This window comes from Conger conger, chromosome 8, assembly GCF_963514075.1.
Source record: "Conger conger chromosome 8, fConCon1.1, whole genome shotgun sequence".
Taxonomy (NCBI): domain Eukaryota; kingdom Metazoa; phylum Chordata; class Actinopteri; order Anguilliformes; family Congridae; genus Conger; species Conger conger.
This window is the reverse complement of record NC_083767.1, coordinates 58,430,222-58,450,559: the sequence shown is the minus strand read 5'-3', so window position 1 is coordinate 58,450,559 and position 20,338 is coordinate 58,430,222. Positions and strand designations below refer to the sequence as shown.

The following is a 20,338-nucleotide window of genomic DNA, read 5'->3' as shown; positions in this document are numbered from 1 at the left end:
TCTCTGCTTAGTTACTGTAGCAGAATCCCGGGCTGCTTCTCGGTAGTTCACCCCTGTGGATTTGTGATAAGCTGTGTACACAATCATAGCAGTTCAGTCAGCTTGAAAAGCCCCTTGGAAGAGGGAATTAGACTTTGAATGTGTTTGGTTTGATGTGCCAAGACCACACTAGGTCAGGCTGTACAGTTGGAATTGGAGCAGGGCCCTGGAAGGTTTCTTATTGGCTGGCTGGTGGAAGACCCCCCTGATCGGGGTTGTGTGGTCAGAAGACCTCATCAGAACGGCTGATCCCAGCACATTATAAAAATCACATTAAAATGTCCTCCTAGCCTCTTTGGCAAGCCAGTATTATTATTATTATCATCATTATTATTATTCTTTTATTTGTTTTTTCTTTTTTTAATCCAATTTTATGGTTGTTATTATTATTATTATTATTAATAATAATGTTATTACTTGTATTGTTATTATTTTTATTAGGAAGTAATGGTGAGATCTTCTAGCGGTTTTGCAAGTGAGATGTAGTTTTATCTGAGTGTTCCAAGTTTATATTGAATATTTATTTGAATATTAACATGAATATTGATCTTAATATGGCTAATTTTCGCATACTCTTTCCGTGTATTCATATTTGGCTTATTTCTGTCCTTTTTTAAAAGCCCAGTCTGGAGTCTGTTTCCTTCATTAAATGGCCGTCTTGTTTTCTAAGTGAAAGGGGAGAAGACTGAGGTAACTGTGTTATTGATGAGTCAGACTCACGCAGACCTTCAGCAATCCGTGGACTCATTTAAAATGAGGAATGCAACTCGCAAAATAGAATTAAAAATGCCCCTATTGTGTCTCTCTGCTTTGCTCTTGTTCCAAATACAAATGGGTCCATAATGGTCCGCAGGGCTGTGATTGGTGGAGATCGTGTCATGTGGGTGTTTAACATGATGTTAGTTGGTGGATGAGGCAATAACAGATCGAGCTTGCTGTACGAAATAATGTCACCCTTCGAGCCATATCTGGTTTCGGTTTCTGATTTACCCCCAATTAATGCCAACAAGGGCTCCTAGATATGTATTGACAGGGTACATTTCAGACTAGACTTTGTGTGTGTGTGTGTGTGTGTGAGAGAGAGTGAGAGAGAGAGAGTGTGTGTGTGTGTGTGGGTGTCTCTGTCTGTCTGTCTGTCTGTCTATATGCCTGCCTGCCTGCCTGCCTGTGTGTGTGTGTGTGTGTGTGTGTGTGTGTGTGTGTGTGTGTGTGTGTGTGAGAGAGAGAGAGAGAGAGAGAGAGAGAGAGAGGGAGAGAAAGTGTGTGTGTGTGTGTGTGTGTGTGTGTATGTCTGTCTGTCTGTCTGTCTGCCTGCGTGTGTGTGTGTGTGTGTGTGTGAGAGAGAGAGGGAGGACTTGACCATCTTTGAGCTGAGATTGCTGGAAGCTTGTGGTTCTCTGATTGAAACACCATTTTTGCACATAGTTGCCTTGTTTTTCTGAGTCAGTCCCAAATGTGCCTTCTGTCCTTGTTGGTCCATGCTACACACATCTCCTACGTTTTCCCCTTTTCTTAAAGTGCTGAGTCAACACATTTTTAAAAAAGTGAGTACAAAAGCCTTACGGGTGAACAGTGGCGTCAAAATGCGCATGAACGGTACACCAAAATGTCATGGTGGTTTGGTCCTGCATTTGTGGTGAAAGCCACAGGCTGCAATGGCAGCGTTATCTTGGTCTCATCCATCATCTGTACAGTTGGGTCAAGAGGCATGCCTAATTTGCATAATTATAGTGTTTTTAAAGGGGAAGCCAGGTCAATTCATGCATTTAAGAAAGCCACTTGGCCTGGTGTATATGTATGAAAAACATACCCTTGGTTCACATTAATGTCACTTTTACCGTACTGTGCTGATACGTAAAGAGAAGATGTTTTGAAAAATAATTAAATGAAAAGTTTCTAAATACAAAGAAAAATTCTGTAAGGAATAGTAAACATTTAAAAACTCAATCAAATTAGTATCTTTTGTGACCACCCTTTAGGTCAGCTTCAGTGTTGAACTGAAGAAAAATGTCTGGCTGCTCCAAACATACTGGAGAACTTCTGCAGATTTTGGCAGTGTTGCTTGCTTCTGGCTCTCCTGGTAACCCTAGGCAGTCTCAATAAAGTTGGTCTAATACTTAATATATTATTAAATTTATTAAATAAAATTTCATTAAATTTCTTTGTAACATTAAATTTTTTGGAAAATGATTGCTTGGAGATCTGAAATGTGCTCCGTTCTACAGACACACTCATGCAGAAAACAAAAAAGAAACATCTACATTTTATTTATTGTACGTTTCACATTCGCCGCCCTGGCTGTGTCGAATTGTCTCTAAGCAAGACACCTAACCACCAGTTCCTCCTGAAGAACCTGGTTGGTGCCTTGCATGGCAGCCAGTCGCCTTTGGTGGTGTGAGTGTGTGTGTGAGTGGCTGAATGAGTGGCATCAATTGGAAAGCGCTTTGGACAAAAGCACTATATAAATGCAGACAATTTACCATTCAGGCCGTTCATTACATCACATATATATCATATGCATTACATCATATTTCATTTGATTACGTTTCATTTGGCTGACGCTTTTATCCAAAGCAATTTACAGTTGATTACAGGAGACAATCCTCCCCCTGGAGCAATGCGGGGTTAAGGGCCTTGCTCAAGGGCCCACAACGGCTGTGCGGATCTTATTGTGGCTACACCGGTGGGATCGAACCACCGACCTTGCGGGTCCCAGTCATGTACCTTAACCGCTACGCTACAGGCCTTAATCGCTACGCTACAGGCCTTAACCGCCACGCTACAGGCCTTAACCACTACGCTACAGGCCGCTACATTTGCACTGTTCGTAAGAAACGGCATCCTGCGGCTCTCTGGGTCCTAGACCGGAGGCGGCAGGCAGGGGACCCAGAGAGCCGCAGGATGCAGCGCAGGTGGCGCTGACAGCCTGCAGCGCTGACCCACCCTCCGTGTCGTCCTCTCCTCTCCTCTCGCGTCCCGTCCAGGTGAAGCTGACGCTGGAGACGGTCTCCCCGGGCGAGGCTCCGGGCCCGGCCCCCCCCGGCGGCGGGCCCTCCCCCCCCGTCAGTCAGCTGGTGAAGCTGCTGTGGGGCGGGGACGCCGTGGAGCTGCAGATGTCCATCGGCCACGTGCCCCACATCGTCATGTACCTCACCCTCAGGCTGGACTCGGAGTCCTCCAGGGAAGACGTACGTCAGGCCCTCCAGATTCTTCTTCTCCTTCTCCTTCTTCTTCTTGCTTTCGTTGTGCTGGTACAATGTGGTATTACTTCATTTAATCCCCCAAGTGGCGATTTTATTTTGGCCTGTGAAGGAATGAATTGCCCCCTTCACAACGTAAGAATTCTACATATCATGTGGAATTGCCTGCCTTGGTCAAGAGAACCTGCTGCCAGCTGAAGAAAGTGAATGCCTGCATGATACACAAAGGGCTTCTGTTTACATACAGATACACGTATAAGTACACTCAGTGAGCAGTTTATTAGGTTGACCTGTACACCAGCTTGTTCATGCAAATATTTAATCAGCCAATCACGTGGCAGCAACTAAATGCATGAAAGCATGCAGAAGTGGTCAAGAGGTTCAGCTGTTGTTCAGACCAAATGTCTGGGGAAGAAATGTGATTAAGTGACTTTGACCGTGGAATGATTGTTGGTGCCAGACAGGGTGGTTTGAGTATCTCAGAAACAGCTGATATCCTGTGATTTTTACATGGAACAGTCTCTAGTGTCTGTAGAGAATGGTGCGAAAAACAAAAAACATCCGCTGTGCAGCAGTTCTGTGGAAAAAAATGTGTTGTTAATGAGAGAGGTCAGAGCAGAATTGCCAGACTGGTTGAAGCTGACAGGAAGGTGCCAGTTACACAAATAACCACACATTACAACAGTGTTATGCAAAAGAGCGTCTTTGAACACACAATGCATCAAACCTCCAAGTGGATAGGCTACAGCAGCAGAATACCAATAAGCACTTTATTAGTATAAATACGGCACGGATGGTGCAGTGGGTAGCACTGCCGCCTCACAGCAAGGAGGTCCTGGGTTTGAATCCCCGTCGGCCGGGGCCTCTCTGTGCGGAGTTTGCATGTTCTCCCCGTGTCTGCGTGGGTTTCCTCCGGGTACTCCGGTTTCCTCCCACAGTCCAAAGACATGCAGGTTAGGCCGATTGGAGAGTCTAAATTGCCCGTAGGCATGAGTGTGTGAGTGAATGGTGCGTGTGCCCTGTGATGGACTGGCGACCTGTCCAGGGTGTATTCCTGCCTTTCGCCCAATGTCTGCTGGGATAGGCTCCAGCCCCCCTGCGACCCTGATCAGGATAAGCGGGTTCAGATAATGGATGGATGGATGGATAGTATAAATACTTTTAGTGTAAATAATATGTGTTATTAGTAAAGGGTAGTGTGTGTAGTGTGCTGCATTTTTGCCAATATTTCATCGGCCACCTGTTAACTCGGCCTACTCTGCCCACAATTTCCATCTGTAATGCAAAGGATTTAAAAAATGACTTGCTTTGATACTCAGAGAGCAGTAAGGGCTTTGCTTGGCACACTCACTTATCCCTGCGATGTGAGACACTGAGGTTGACTGGGGGGGTAGAGCTTGAATTGCAGGTGAAAAGTTCTGTTACTAGGAGTTTTTTGACAAAGTGCAGGGGATTTAGAGCATGACCAGCTTGGCAAGCCTCCAAGGCCACAACGTATTTATAACTCGAGTTGATTAAAAAGGCACCAATAGAAGGAAGGAGAAATAAGCTCTTGAATAATTTAGTCTGAGGTAATGCATTTCCATTAGCGAGGGGCGAAACTGTATGTACATGAGTTGAATGTAATTGCGTGCCGTTCATTTCATTGTGGCCAATGAAAGTATTAATGTTTTAAAAGCATTCTGATTTCAGATGCAGATCAATTCACCTCATGTCTGTGCATAAAGTTGCTTTGAATTAGTGCTGCACTGTTCTTTCATTTATAGCAGAGTGGGCGGCCACGTCATCTTTTCCCAGACACACGCATGTAAACACTTCCCCCGTTAATTAAAAACATATTAGCACAAATGATGTTTTTAATTAACCTTTTCCTTATTCCCGCTCATTGTTTTTCTTCTCTCTTGATTATAAACTCTGTTACAGACCGAGGAAGGGCGGTCCAAAGCCACATTCTAAAAGCGGTCTTCATGAAAAGAAGTTTTCATTTTCAAATGACAGCTTTTCTTTCCATCATCGTCCTAGCTGCACATTCTCCTGTTAGCTCTGGATGTAGGAGAGGTTATTTGGCATTCGGACACAAATGCCAAATAACCTCTCGCTGGACACATGATAAAGCTGTGCTTTTAAATTATAGCTGGTTACCATGTCAGAGATGCCGTCTTGGGTCCAGCCCAGTTGCACCACGTTTTTTTGGCACAGTAACAGACACTCAACGGTTATCACATTTTATGAAACTCCAGAACAATTGATTCTGTGAAAACTCAAAAACGAAAAGCTTTGAAATAGTGTTTCAAATTCACATCGTTCAGAAGCGCTTTGTTTCCCTCCCTTATCCTTTATAGATCCTGTTAGTTTTTGCGCTGTGAAGTATTCTGGACCTAAACTGACTGTAGGGTGAAGGACAGTGGTATTTTAGGAGGGCAGTGAATGAGTCTTGCAGTTTGCTTTTGTATTTTAAGCTACGATGCCTTCCTCCTATTGAGTCTTACTACTGTGTAATTGAGCTGGTCAATTAACCTCAGGCACTCCAGAACAGGCCTTATACTACATGAATGGTTTTATGTTTTATATGCAGGAAAAGTAATAATCTCTGGAGGAGGCAAACTATTATGCCCACAGTGTCAAATGGGGGGCACCGCACTTAACCTCCATTGCCCTTTACCCCAACCTGTGTGGCTTATTCAACTGCTTCTGTGTGCTCCGGATAATGCAAAAAGCAAATACCTGGAATTGTCTAATTTGTATGTTCACTCTCTTCCTCTATCTTTTTGTCTCCCTCTTTTGCTTACCTCATATTGCCTCTTTATTTCTATGCGTCCTGAATCCCGCTCTCTCTGTCTCCCGCTCTTTTTCTCCCTCCCCGTTCCCTCTCTACCTCCCCGTTCCCTCCCTCCCTCCCCGTTCCCTCCCTCCCTCCCCGTTCCCTCTCTACCTCCCCGTTCCCTCTCTCCCTCCCCGTTCCCTCTCTACCTCCCCGTTCCCTCTCTCCCTCCCCGTTCCCTCTCTACCTCCCCGTTCCCTCTCTCCCTCCCCGTTCCCTCTCTACCTCCCCGTTCCCTCTCTCCCTCCCGGTTCCCTCTCTCCCTCCCCGTTCCCTCTCTACCTCCCCGTTCCCTCTCTCCCTCCCGGTTCCCTCTCTCCCTCCCCGTTCCCTCTCTACCTCCCCGTTCCCTCTCTACCTCCCTGTTCCCTCCCTACCTCCCCGTTCCCTCTCTACCTCCCCGTTCCCTCTCTACCTCCCCGTTCCCTCTCTCCCTCCCCGTTCCCTCTCTCCCTCCCCGTTCCCTCCCTCCCTGCAGCAGGAGATTCTGTACCAGTACCCGGTGTCTGAGGCCTCCCTCCAGCTGAAGGGGGTGAGGGGCATATTCCTCACTCTGTGTGACATGCTGGAGAACGTCACGGGGGGGCAGATCATCAGGTAGGGACGTGGCTGTGACGCCGGTCAGGGCAGTGATCGAGGGCGCCTGGGTGGCTGCCCTCAATCACAGCTTCTCAACCCAGGTCCCGGAGAGCTGCTGTCAATCATAGCTTCTCAAACCAGGTCCCGGAGAGCTGCTGTCAATCACAGCTTCTCAAACCAGGTCCTGGAGAGCTGCTGTCAATCATAGCTTCTCAACCCAGGTCCTGGAGAGCTGCTCTCAATCACAGCTTCTCAAACCAGGTCCTGGAGAGCTGCTGTCAATCACAGCTTCTCAAACCAGGTCCTGGAGAGCTGCTGTCCAGTAAACTCTGCACCTCTTTCTTAACCCCAACAGGATCATGTGGTTAAGTTGTAAACTCTGAGTGAGTTCCCATAGGACTAGGACTGGGGCCCTGTCATTGGTCCCATGTATTCAATATAATTTGCAGAATTCTAGTCGCTATTTCATTTCTAGTCATTTGGTGCTGAAGTGCTTTATGTTGCAGTTGCCCCAGGCATTGTGGCTGCTTTTTACAGTGGTATGGTTTATGTGTGTGTTATCTGATGATGCTCTTCTTTCTCCATCTTTCTCCATCTTTCTTCGTCTTTCTCCATTAACAGTTCCTCCCTGCTGCTGAGTAAGCAACTGGTCCACGTGGGCTACTGGAAGGATGGAGACAACCTCCTGGTGCTTGGTCTTCCCGCTGAAAGGTGGTGTAGATGTGACTGGCCGTGGGCTACAGCTTAAATGTGACAACAGGACAAGAATATGTTTGTTCAAAAAGTGTAAAATGTAACGTAGACGTTAACGTGGCTTGTTTGGGAGGTTTTAGTTTTGAGACTGGTGCGCTGTTGTGTTCCAGAGTTCCGCTCTTGCATCTGAAAACCGTCATCGGGGGAGTGGTCCGGACATTGCGAGTGATGTACGGCTCCCTGGACAGGTTCGTTTTTTGCTCCTTTACTCATTGCAATAGGAGCGTAACTACATGTTCTCCGTAGACTCAATTTCCCTTGGGCGTAGGGCAACCACAGAGCTTGGGCCTGGACGAAGCTGACTGCACATTGACAATGTGTGTTAACATAAAGACAATCACTTGATTACAAATAACCTTTTAGTGTTAATCCTTATTACTATTAGACCACTTTCCGAATTAAGTGCTTATTAGGGGTCTTTCTCCGTCTCTCTCCCAGCAGACAGCCTTTGACCTTAATGTCTCTGCTTCTCAGCTAGCACATTCTCGTCTTACAGCAAGGTCAACAAGGGGTAAATGTTTGTGGCCAGCTTCATGTCTTTTGGTTTTGGTAAAGCCCCCCCTTCTGGAAAAGTGTATATAAGAGTCTTACTGTGTCTGATTCAAATCAGAAAGCCGGTAAGCTTTCTCTCTATCTGTCATTTCTTTGCAAATAAATACGAACGTTAATTCAAGTATAGCTATCGTTGTTTTTACTGGGATCTGTTTCATCAGACGACGCTCACCTGTGAGCCCCAGGTGATTGCCTTGCTGAGGGGATTGGCAGGTGTGCCCAACCTGGGACTGGACCTTGTAACCATTTGGTTGTCCTTTAAGCCACTACTGCTCCTCTACGTTACGTTACGTTACGTTGCACTACGTTGCACGCAGGGCGTTCTGCGAGTCGGAGAACGGGCCGAGGCTGGACCACTTCTTCTGCCTGCTCTTCCAGCAGCTGATCCAGCCCTCCCGGCTGAGTGACAGCCCCGGGGCCCCGCCCCCTGACGCGTCCAGCACGCTCTTCCTGGACGGGCTGCCCGCGGTCCGCTGGCTGACCCTCCCCCCCGAGATCAAGGTGACCGCTCTGCTGGCCCTCCCTAGGCCCCTTTCCCCCACCCCCTCCATCCCCCCCACGCCCAAGCCCCGGTGTTTTACTGTCTGTGTTTAAATCAAGAGTGCAGGGCTGGATAGAAGGCTTTGGTGTATCAATAACGTCAGAGTGCAGGAGACTTCAAATAGTTTTGCTTTAGGTATGACTTCCATTAAGAATGATATTTGAAGATTGAATAATAGATTGAATAACAAAAAAACATTTTCAATAAGTTTAACATTGCTTAAAGATGTTTTGCCTCTTTCAGGCTATCTTAATTTAGAGCGAATACTAGCAGGGTATTTTTTATTTTTTACTCCAGGGAAAGTTTTTTTCTGTGAATACAAAACTTCACATTGGTGCTGCCATCTACTGTTTGATTGTTAAACTTTTTGAGAGTTGCAATTGGGACAGAATTCAGGGCTGTAGAAAATATGAATGTTTTCTTCAGGAGAACTACATGACTACGCAGAGTTGTTGTTCTTCTCTGATTATGGTCCTCATTAAAGGGGGTAAACAGAAAAGTGCAAAACACAAGCGGAACCCCGGAATCATGCATTTTCAAAAGCATTCATTTCCATGGACGCAAACAATAACCATGCTGTGTGCGACTGTGGTTTAGAATGTCTTGTTAATAAAATTGATTATCTTACATGCAGTCTCATATTAATAAAATATTTGTCTGTCAAAGGTCACTATGGCAGCATTTGTTTAATAATAATGTTTTATTTCATTTGTGTCTCCCAGGTGGAAATTGACACTGTTCTGTCTGATTTTGAGTCGTCCGATTTTGGAGAAATGGTAGGTAAAGGCATCCCTGGTCGGGTCACAATAATCACCACCATGATTTTAGACCTTTAGGCAAAATAATTGCTTCCATTTCTGCCTTAGTTGTGCTGTAGGTGCTGTAAGGCGTTATCAACTGATTCCCAGCATATTTTCCATTCCTCTTTTTTTTTTAAAGCACCTACGTTCACGTGTGAACCATAACTCTGGCATTCACACCGCACAGTAGTTGTGCTTGGTGAAGTTTCAGGAAAAAGTCAGCATATTTTTCAGCCTGACAAAAGAGGAGGAGGAGGAGGAGTGGCTCCGTGGAGAGCCGTCGCTAAATAATTAATGTCTGCCATTCTGAGAAATAATTAAGACATGAAGATGTCACCGGCTCCAGTCTCCCACTGCGGGCTAAATGCCCGGGCTCACGAAGGCCAATCAGGCTAATGGCGTTCGGCTCAAACCCCGCCGTCTCCCCCCCCCCTCTCTTCTGCAGTCGGAGGACTTCTTTGGCATGCGCCGGCTGTACGTCACGCTGGGCTCCTGTCTGTTCTACAAGGTGAGTCTCGCACCTGTCTCCCTCTTGTCCCGCCCGCCCGCAGCCCCGCCCTGACGTCACGGAAACCCAACGCCAGGCCGACGGCGGAGAGAACGAGGCCGAGCATCTGCGCCCCCTCATTGGCTGATTTGCGGATGAGTGCCAAACAAGTTTAACTGAAACTTTCATGAAGTGTGCAGGGGCGCGGGGTGGGGGGGGGGGGGGCCGGGGGCGGTATGCTTTGTGCGGTTAGACGCAGGGTGTGGACTGGAGGTCAGTCAGAGGGCACATGAGGCTTGCAGACCGTGGTTTGTATACAGGGCCGTAACTACCATTGAGGACACAGAGGTCATGTCCTCTGAATGTATTTTTTTGCCATGTACATTTCTAAAGCCTATATTTCATTTCAGCAATTTAGTGAGAACAGTTGCAATTCATTTAGCCTAATTTAAGCCTAATCTGCAAGCATTTATGCCCTAAAATGCGTCCTCAAAAATGAGCAAATAAAAGGTAGAAACTGTCGAGGACCCGGCCCTAGGCCCCCCTGATGAGAGATTGACGGGGGATGGGTTAGAAAGGAATGCATTGTTAACCCCTCGCACACGCCATCGAGGTGGTAGTAAGAACGCCCGTAAGAAGAAAAATATGTGGTTCAGAGAATGAGCAGCCATACTTGTCAGTAGAGGAGTCTGAAGTCGGGGGACTTAGATTTAGGGTTTTAAGGAGCAAGGTTAAAGTTCTGACTGAGAATACCCCAACCCTACAGGGGAGGGGCACAATGCCTGGCTAAAGAAAAACAAAAATAAGGAAAACGGAAGGGATGTCAATACCGAAAGAAAATTAATAATTAATGGCGGATGATTTACACTCAGCTATTGGCTGGATGTCCTTTGTAAATCCCTTAAGGCGCCACAAAAAGGGGCACCTGAAGAGGGTGTTGGGATGGTGGCAGGCTTTAACGTCTGGCTTACATGAAATCAAAGTTTGGAGGAAGTCAAGGAGAGATTATGAAACTGACACAGACACCAGTGATGAATAGGTTCATTAAAAACAACATAAGGGCTAGTGTTTTTCCACTCATATATTAAGATGGGGGAAATTCCCAAACCAGAGGGGCCCATGAAATAAAATATTGGGGACGGTTCTTTGGAGGTATGAGAAAATGACAATTGGAAAAACAGAAATAATTAATATGGTCATTGAAAAACAAGTTATATAAAAGATAAATGTCTTCCCGCTTGACATAATGGGGACATTTCTTATCAAAAAAGGTACACTTTTGTATACAAAAAAGATATATAAGGGATAAGTTTTTAGACCTTAGAGCAGGATCCCAGAATTTGGCTTCAGAAGATATCTACGAGCTGGTGAAGAGAGAGCAACACAAGACAGCTGTAGTCAAGCTGGAGTGGCGCGCTCCCTCTGCGCGCCACTCCAGGATATGGATATGGAGAGAGGAGTGACGTACGCGGTGCGGACTCAGCCCAAGAGTTGTGACAGCAGGACTGATGTCGAAGAGGTGTTCACGCGCATCCCTCATCATACAGAAAAGCTGGTGAAAGAGTTAAAGGGCTTTTACAACATGCTTGGAGCCGTGAACTGCACCTGGAGGCCAACAGACGGGACGCGGGGTTCCTCCACGCTACAGAACACCTTCCTGCTGGACCCACGCAAGAACCTGAAGCCTCCCCCCCTAACCTCAGTGTCAGTGAGGAGAGGCATATGCTGCGGCTGCACTGCAAAACCCCCGACGTGTTCGAAGAAATACCAGTGCACATCCCAGACAACAGGCAGGAGAAGTACGAAGTGCAAAGTCACGTCTTTCGAAAGTCTGGGTCCTGATCCTGCCCCAGATTCCCAAACCAATGCAGCTGTTCAAAGAGCTCATCAACAGCAAGGAGGAGGGATCAAATCCCGCAGAAAACGAGATGGCTATATTTAGGGCATGAGTGGTAATTATAATCTATATTACTTGTAGAAGTAGGAAAAGTAATACATAGAAGTAATACATTATAAGTTTCCTTTTATTTTTATGTCTTTTATTTTTTAGAAAGATACTATATACGATATAAATAAGTAGTAGACTTTAGGGGTGTTCGTACCCATTGTATTAATGGAAGTTCAGTAGCTTTTATCTCCGTGAAGGGGGAGCCATAAGATAAGGTAAAGGCCAAAGAGGAGGATGGATATAGGAAGGGTGTACCTTGATTTTTAAACATCGTGGTGGAAAGGTAATTTAGAAAGAGCTAAGAGGGGTATATGTAACTTGCATGTGATTAGCAAACTGCAAAAGATGATATGTACACTGTAATCTGTACAACTCTATTCTTTTGATTGATTATAATAAAGTATATCTTACTATAATCATATGTGATAAAGAGTCTTTAGAGGAATACATTGAATACAGGACATCGATTACCAGATTTGCATCACACCCTTCACTTCGAGACTGGGCTGGAAGTTCAGTAGAACTTACCAGGGCTCCAGGACGTTCGGAGTACTTGAGTTCGTCCCCGAGACACCTCATTGTGGGGTACTGCTCGTGGGAACGTGAGGTCTGAGCTCGGCAAGGGGTCCGTGGCTCACGACAAAACTCTGACCTAGCCCCTCACCCCACCCCTGCCACGTCTCTCGACCTCTGTATGTTTTAGGTTCTGGTTATGTTTGTGTATTATTTTCAGTTGTAGTGACAGCTGGATTACTTAATTCTGTCAGCATTAAAATGACAGTGATAACGATCCCTTGTTGACAGAATCACTATATCAGTCTTGAGTTATGCTTATTAAATGTTAGTCAATATGAAATCCAATATAGGAGTTCACATTTTTCAGTGTATGTAAGCTTATTAAATACTAGTCGGTATGAAATTCAATACGAGTTCCAATTTCTCAGTGTATGTTAAACAGACTGCAAATATTAGATACATCAATCATTTTGACTTTGCTATTTGCAGTACAAACAAAATATATTGAAAAACGATGTCTACTCCAAAATTTCACGTATTACCCAGAAATTGATACATTTTGTAATGTCTACTTTTTGCCTTTTGATCAATGTTTCAATAAGTTTGCTTTATTTGCTTCATTTTGTTTTACTTTGACATGTATAACTGCAGTTAAACAGTTAGATATACCTTGGTTCATTTACGTCATAGCGGGCTCGGTTCTTGTTTTGCTCGTTTGAAACCTTTGCTCGCTGCAAGTGCAAAAGTACATTCGTCTCTGTAATTTAAGAGAGGACGTAAAAAAGAAAGGATGGAGTTTTATTTGTGCTGTTATTTTTGTTTCAGGAGACAATTTTTATGGTTCAGGAACATGTCCCAGTTTCCTCCACTCTTAAGAAGCAGAATGTGTAAATACTCTGTCTGCCGGGGACGGTGATGCACTGTGTCTGTGTCTGTGTGTCTGTGTGTGTGTCTGGGTGTTTGTGTCTGTGTCTGTGTGTGGTGTGTGTGTCTGTGTCTGTGTGTCTCTGTGCGTCTGTGTGTCTCTGTGCGTCTGTGTATGTGTCTGTGTGTGTCTGTGTGAGTGTCTGTGTCTGCGTGTCTCTGTCTGTCTGTGTGTCTGTGTGTGTGTGTCTCTGTCTGTGTGTCTGTGTCTGTGTGTCTCTGTCTCTGTGCCTGTGTGTGTCTGTCTGTGTCTGTGTATGTGTATGTGTCTGTGTATGTGTGTCTCTGTGTCTGTGTGTCTGTCTGTGTCTGTGTGTGTGTCTGTCTGTGCCTGTGTGTCTCTGTCTGTGTGTCTGTGTCTGTCTGTGTGTCTGTGTCTGTGTCTGTGTCTGCGCTCATTGCGCTTCAGGGATACCTGATAGCCAACCACCTGGCGAAGGAGGACCTGCTGGACGTGTCTCTGTACTGCCAGCACTACTGCCTCCTGCCCCTGGCGTGTGAGCAGCGGATCGGTCAGCTGGTCATCTGGAGGGAGGTGTTCCCCCAGCGCCGCGCCACGCCCGGCCCCCGCGCCGCGGGGGGGGGCTACTGCGAGCCCCAGGGCCGCTACTTCCTCCTCATCGTGGGACTGGTACGGCTGTCTCTACCCAGGAGCTTCACTCCTGACTGCTAGCTTGGCTTAAGAAGACAAAAGTGTACATTATAGCTTATAAAATGGAAAGAATAATGGAGAAAATGTAAGAATATTTTAATGACTACAAAGGGAAGAGCCAAATTGAAAATACACAATGAACACATTCCCATCTCAGAATTCCTTTACTGAGAGGGCACACAAGAAGTGACCTCGCCTTTGCTTCTTAGCAATGTTAATTAATGAATTCCAATTGCATGCTGGGCCACGGGTAATTTTCCCTGGCCAGTCTTGTAGTTATTTTCCCTGTGACTCAAACTTTGCCCTCTGGCATTCATGTGCGTTATGGTGCTGTGCATTCAAGTGTACTTATACTTATATTTTCCCAGTATTCACGGACCCCTCATCACCCCCCCTACCTACTTTGTAACCCCCCCCACTGTTGTCTGTTATTGCTGTCTGAATAACACACATTCCTGTCAGATTAATTCCCCCGCCTGCAGCACGGATTGAGGTCTCTGCTATGTGCCGCGGGTGGTTGCGGGGCTTGAGTGCGGTGTCCTGTTGCCTTGGCGACAGTCTGTGAAACACTTTGTGTCGCGCACGTCTCAGGCCGTCTGTCTGTCTGTCCTGTCTGTCCTGTCGTCCCCCCCCAGAGGCACTTCATGCAGTGCGTGCTGCTGGAGGCGGGGGGCTGCGCGGCCCCGGCCGTGGGGGTCCAGGGGCCCGACTGCGTGTACGTGGACCAGGTGAAGGCCACGCTCCTCCAGCTGGAGGGCCTGGACGGGGGCATCGAGGAGCGGCTGGCCACGCCGCCCGCGCCCTGCCTGTCCTGCGCCGACTGGTTCCTGCCCGCCGGCCGCGACGCCGTGGCCAGCTCGCCCGTGTTCGGCAGGCTGGCGGGCGCGGTCAAGGCGCCCTCGCCCGCGGGGAGGCGGGGCCTGTTCGGGGAGGCGGCGGCCTCTCTGCGCGGGCGGCGGCCCAGCCCCCAGCGCAGCCTGTCGGACAGCGGGAGCGAGGGCCCGGGGGACGGCCGCCGCGACTCGCTGGGCTCCGGGGCGTCGGACGGCAGCGCAGGCAGCGGGGGCCTCTTCAAGGTACCGCCCCCACCCCCCCAGACCCCCCAGACCCCCCCAGACCCCCCCAGACCCCCCCCACCCCCCCAGACCCCCCCAGACCCCCCAGACCCCCCCCACCCCCCCAGACCCCCCCAGACCCCCCAGACCCCCCCGCTCTCCGAGTCCTGCTTCCTGTCCCCTGACCGTGGAGTTATAAGGTTCTGTTTGCGTCCTGAAGATATCGAGACTCAAAGATTCCAGAGTGAATGGGCTCCAAGCATTTAAAATGTTTTTTTTTTTTTGTTTTGTTTTTTCAACCGTATTTTTGTGTAAAGTATAATTACTGCCCTATTAGCAACATATTTCGGACAGATTTTCTTTTTCAGAATCTTAGAATTCGAAGGTCTCGATTTGTTTGGCTCACCGATGAACCCATTACATCAGCCTGGTCCTGTTCTCAGGGGTCAAATGCCATCTTATTTCCTGTTCTTTGTAAAAACTCTTTTGCAGAGCAGGGTTGCCATAACAACATGGCTACACAGTTTCTTTGTGTCAAAACATTTTGTGTTGCCACACACGGTAGATGGGGGAAAAAAATATTCTGCTATATCATTCTTTGTCTGCCCTAAAAGACTTCTAAGATGTTCTGGTTGTCCTGCCTATTTCACTCTATTCTGAGAGCAATGTAAGTTGAGATGAAGCTAAATCTGCAGGAGCTGTAAGCTTGTTTGCAGCGATGATCTGCGTTTAGGGATGATGGCTCCTTTCCGCTGCTGATCTCACTGGGTTGCCGTTTTTAATAGATCCCCAGAAAGAAGCACCCCAACCCTTTCTACCTGGGCACGCTGAAGAAGAGCCTGACTGAGAGGGAGACGGAGGACATGTACAACACCATGAAGTGAGTGAGACACACGCCCGACTGCTTCTCACCTGTTTTAACCTGCTGCCTTCTAGCTTACCTTGCCTTACATTGTTATTTAGCTGACGCTTATATCCAAAGCGACTTACAGCTGATTAGACTAAGCTGGGGACAGTCCGCCCTGGAGTTAAGGGTCTTGCTCAAGGGCCCACAACGGCTGTGCGGATCTTATTGTGGCTACGCCGGGATTAGAACCACCGACCTTGCGGGTCCCAATCATGTACCCTAACCACTACACTACAGGCTGCCCCTTTACAGCTACATGTCCACTTCCCTAACCCCAAAACCAGACTGGGACCCATGACTGGCTGCTGCTGTTTGTTATTGAGGGGCGTTTTGGCCATTTCACTGAGTTTGCGGTCTGTCATAAACTGAAGTAGTTGTGTCGTGATGGTGTCCTATGGCTGGTGGTCAACACCTCCATGCTGAATCAGGAGGAAGCCCCCGTCTGGTCAGATCCCTGTATGACCCTCCCCCGCCAACCCTCCCCCCCCCCGCAGGCTGACCTCGGGGGCGGAGAACACGCTCTTCCACTACGTGTGCATGGAGACGGTGCAGGGCATCTTCATCGCCCCCACGCACAGGGAGGTGTCCCAGCTGAGCGGCTCCATCCACCCCCAGCTCATCCGCAACTTCCACCACTGCTGCCTGTCCATCCGAGCCGCCTTCCAACAGAGCCTGCCGCCCAGGGTGAGAGCTGAGCGGACACACACACACATTACACTACATTACACCACATTATATTACATTACATTACACTACATATCACAATACATTACACTACATTACACTACATTACACTACATATTACAATACATTACACTACATTACACTACATTACAATACATTACATTACACTACATTATATTACAATACATTACACTACATTACATTACTTTACACTACATTATATTACACTACATTACACTACATTATATTACAATACATTACACTATATTACATTACACTACATTACACTACATTACATTACATTACATTACGTTACTTTACATTACATTAATGGCATTTGGCAGACGCTCTTATCCAGAGCGACTTACAGTTCCCAGTCATGTACCTTCACCACTACGCTACAGGCCGCCCACACACACACTATCGAGCACAAACAGATGAGAACGCACCATACACTCACAAGCTCGCATCAGTTTAATATGCACAATGCAGTGCAGGAGTAGGCAATTCCAGTTCTGGAGGGCCGCTGTGTACGCAGGTTTTTTGTTTCCACCAATTACTCTGGCTAAATGAGCTAATTGGCCGTATACAAACCGACACTAGTTCACTGAGATTAGATCACAGTAAAACCATATCATACAGGGGCACAACAACGGTGTCTGGCTGTCATTAAAGCACTCATCAAGACATGTAGCTAAAATGTCATATGGCTTAAATGTTAGAACCAATTAAGTCATTAAGGCCAGCGATTGTCATGAAAACCAGAAACAGATACGGCCCTCATTGCCCACCTCTGATGTAGCGTGTAGCTGTGAGATTAGTCAGGTCTCGCATTACTCCCATTACAGAGCGTACTGTGAGCTTACAGCAACACTGAAAACAATGGCCTGTTTTCCTGTTGGCGCCCCCTATTGGCCGCACAGTAGAATTACTCATCAGTTAGGAAACGACACGGCCCATGGCGTGTGGCTCTGTGATGCGTACCATGGCCTGGGTACACTCCTCTCTGGGGGTCTGTTTGTGTCCAGGAGAGGAGAGGCGCGGATCGGCCTCAGGGGACCAGGGGGCTGGGTCCAGTGAAGGAGCACGGGGTTCTGTTCCAGTGCAAGCCCGAGAACTGGACCGACCAGAAGAAGCCTGCCCCCACCATGACCTACTGGGTCATCGGGTATGTGTGTCTGCCGCAATAACAACAGCAATAATGTCGCGTGTAATTTGCGGCCCGGAGTTCTGTGGGGTAATTACTGTTGACTTGAATTGTCGAGGGCTGTTGTTTTTGGGAGCTCTCTCAGTTTGGCAGGAGTTCCTGGGGGTGGTTTTACAGGAGTAACCGGTCGGTGTGAGAGACGTTGCAGCTGTTTTCGGGATCATTGCAGCTGGGATGGATCTGTCTGGGGAAAATGTTAACGGCTGGGTGGAAAGAGAAGGCAGATTACAAACAGCTGTGAATCGGTTCAGCCATTATGAATGCAGTCAGCGGCTATTTTATGCATTATGTATATTTAGATACATTCACATGATTATTGGTTTCATGTTTGGCAGGATTAATGTACAAATTGGTGTACTGGCAAGCATAATGCAAGAACAAACCCATAGTGTACAATGCTCTAGAACGCAAAAGTACAGCAATCCAAACGAATGTAGCAGCTTAAATATATTTTATGCTCTGTTTTCAAAACTCTTCTTTTGATGTTTGTACCTCAAGGCGGATGCTTCTGGAACCGGTCCCTCAGGAATTCTACGTGTGCTTCCATGATTCCGTGGCCGAGGTCCCGGTGGAGATGGCCTTCAGGCTCTCCTTCGGACTGGCCTTGTGAGGAGGGCACTCCTGAGACCGTAATGCTACTTAACAGAAGTATCTCCCACAGCCATGTCAAGCAGAACTTGCCCTCAAGGTTCCCAGTTTCACTTGATTGGGCTTGATGACCCTGTGAAGTCATTTATCGACTTGGAATGAAATCCACCGAAGCCATTAACAGAGAGCAACACAGGACCATGGCCTCTCAAGGTTAAGGTGCTTACCAACCGTATTTGGCGGATGCTTTCATCAGGACGGCATCTTTTCTTCATCGGACTGGCTTTGGATTGGCTCAGATGTGGGTCTACTTGTTTGCGGTGTTTGTCAACAGAACAGACAAGCTGGGAGGTGTCTCGTCTCGTCAAAACTGGCATGGCAACCGCCTTAAATGAAATTGTTCTGATTCTATTTTATGGAAAAAAGGAAAGTGTTTTATATGCTAATATTTAAAGATGTACAGTATTTTGTGAAATGTATATATTGTTTGCCTTTTGTATGACATTGAATCATTTGTAAAAGGCACATTGTGTCCAGTATAAATAAATGCAGAGGCAGTTTTTTAAATGTCATGTTCATGTACCCTGGGCAGAACATTCTGCACACCATGAAATAACACCGAGACACAATATTCTTCAAAGCCATATGGTAAACTGTCAGAATTTCAGGCTACGCCGTCTCCTCTGTTCATGTCCTAACATTGGCCAATGCATTTGGAGTCCAAATATTAAATATGAAATAAACCAGGGCAGTTGTATTTATTTCCATGTGTAATTGAAATACCTTGTCCCGTTAAGTTAGAAACCCACGACCTGCGTGGTCTCCAGAACTCATACTCCTACATCCCACCAGTTAAATAGGAACATAAGAGCATGAATTAGATGCATATAGCCAGTGTCTGCACGTATTTGCTCAAACCATACTCTACACCACCTGATTTCGCCAATTACTTAACTCCGGTGGTGTAGTGCATTGTAGGAGCAAATGCCTTCAGACACGGAAGCCTGCAGGACCTGAAGTTGAGTAGCCCCAAGTTAGATCACGGTCAAGAGGCTCATGGGTAGTGTGTCCAGTGCCGACTGGGAATTCTGAAGGACGGATGTGTAATTTGCCATCGTGTTGGCCAGGGAGGGAGAGTCTCAGGCAACAGGTCGTCTCTTGGTTGTCTCTTAGCTAGTGTCTTTGGACCTGGCATAGTCAAATCAGGCCCTCAAGGACAATAGTACTATGGGCGGCCTGTAGTGTAGTGGTTAAGGTAAATGACTGGGACACGCAAGGTCAGTGGTTCTAATCCCAGTGTAGCCACAATAAGATCTGCACAGCCATAGGGCCCTTGAGCAAGGCCCATAACCCTGCATTGCTCCAGGGGAGGACTGTCTCCTGGTTAGTCTAATGAACTGTACTTTGCTCTGGATAAGAGCACCTGCCAAATGCCAATAATGTAATGTAATGTGGGTTCTGTCTGATAGTCCATAGTTCAATAATGTCTGATTATAATTGTATCCTTTCCAAGTTAATTTAATGGCGTGCACATTCATTTCTGTAAGAGTGCTAGTGTTAGCCATCCAAATATGGGGCAAACGTAAACTCCTCACAGAGAAGGCTGACTGGGACTCTTGGACCTAGAACCTCTTGCAAGGAAACGGCGCAAACATTTATATTTTAGTCATTTACAGTAGTAGACGCTTTTAATCCAAAGCGACTTGCAACTGCATAAGTTCCTCAAGAAGAGAAAAGCAAAACAAGTGAGGAGAGCAGTTACAACCAAAGACAAGTCATTGTAAGTGCAATAGTCACTGCACCACTATGCACATACACACACTGGGTGTATCAGATTTCAATCAGTCCTGATTAGAGGGAAGGACTAAAATCCAGCAGTACTACTGGACCCAAGGGCCAGATTTTCAGTGCCTCTGCTTTAGACCGTATGATAAGACGTGACAGCTGACCGCATGCACCTCAGAGGATCATGTTGCTGTGAACAGATGGGTCTATAACTCACTGTGCCCTCTGTAAGTTCGAAGTCAAATGCGTCAAGCACGGTCAACTCCTGGTCTTTTCTCCGAATCCTCAAATTCACAATTA

The 20,338-nt window shown here is 46.9% G+C and overlaps 1 protein-coding gene across 2 annotated transcripts in view; it reads left to right on the top strand.

The window, feature by feature from the left end:
* The window catches only part of intu (inturned planar cell polarity protein), a 31,623-nt gene extending 12,624 nt beyond the window's left edge, over positions 1 to 18,999 (top strand). For both annotated transcript variants that reach the window (XM_061252341.1, XM_061252340.1), the window contains exons 4-16: positions 3,024 to 3,227; positions 6,539 to 6,657; positions 7,261 to 7,350; positions 7,503 to 7,580; positions 8,262 to 8,445; positions 9,208 to 9,261; positions 9,731 to 9,793; positions 13,570 to 13,791; positions 14,448 to 14,888; positions 15,653 to 15,747; positions 16,269 to 16,458; positions 17,487 to 17,626; positions 18,164 to 18,999. In XM_061252341.1, coding sequence (XP_061108325.1) covers positions 3,024 to 3,227; positions 6,539 to 6,657; positions 7,261 to 7,350; positions 7,503 to 7,580; positions 8,262 to 8,445; positions 9,208 to 9,261; positions 9,731 to 9,793; positions 13,570 to 13,791; positions 14,448 to 14,888; positions 15,653 to 15,747; positions 16,269 to 16,458; positions 17,487 to 17,626; positions 18,164 to 18,275 — 1,992 coding nt within the window. In that variant the 3' untranslated portion in view covers positions 18,276 to 18,999. The remainder of the gene's footprint in view (positions 1 to 3,023; positions 3,228 to 6,538; positions 6,658 to 7,260; positions 7,351 to 7,502; positions 7,581 to 8,261; positions 8,446 to 9,207; positions 9,262 to 9,730; positions 9,794 to 13,569; positions 13,792 to 14,447; positions 14,889 to 15,652; positions 15,748 to 16,268; positions 16,459 to 17,486; positions 17,627 to 18,163) is intronic.
* The last annotated feature ends 1,339 nt before the right edge of the window (positions 19,000 to 20,338 follow it).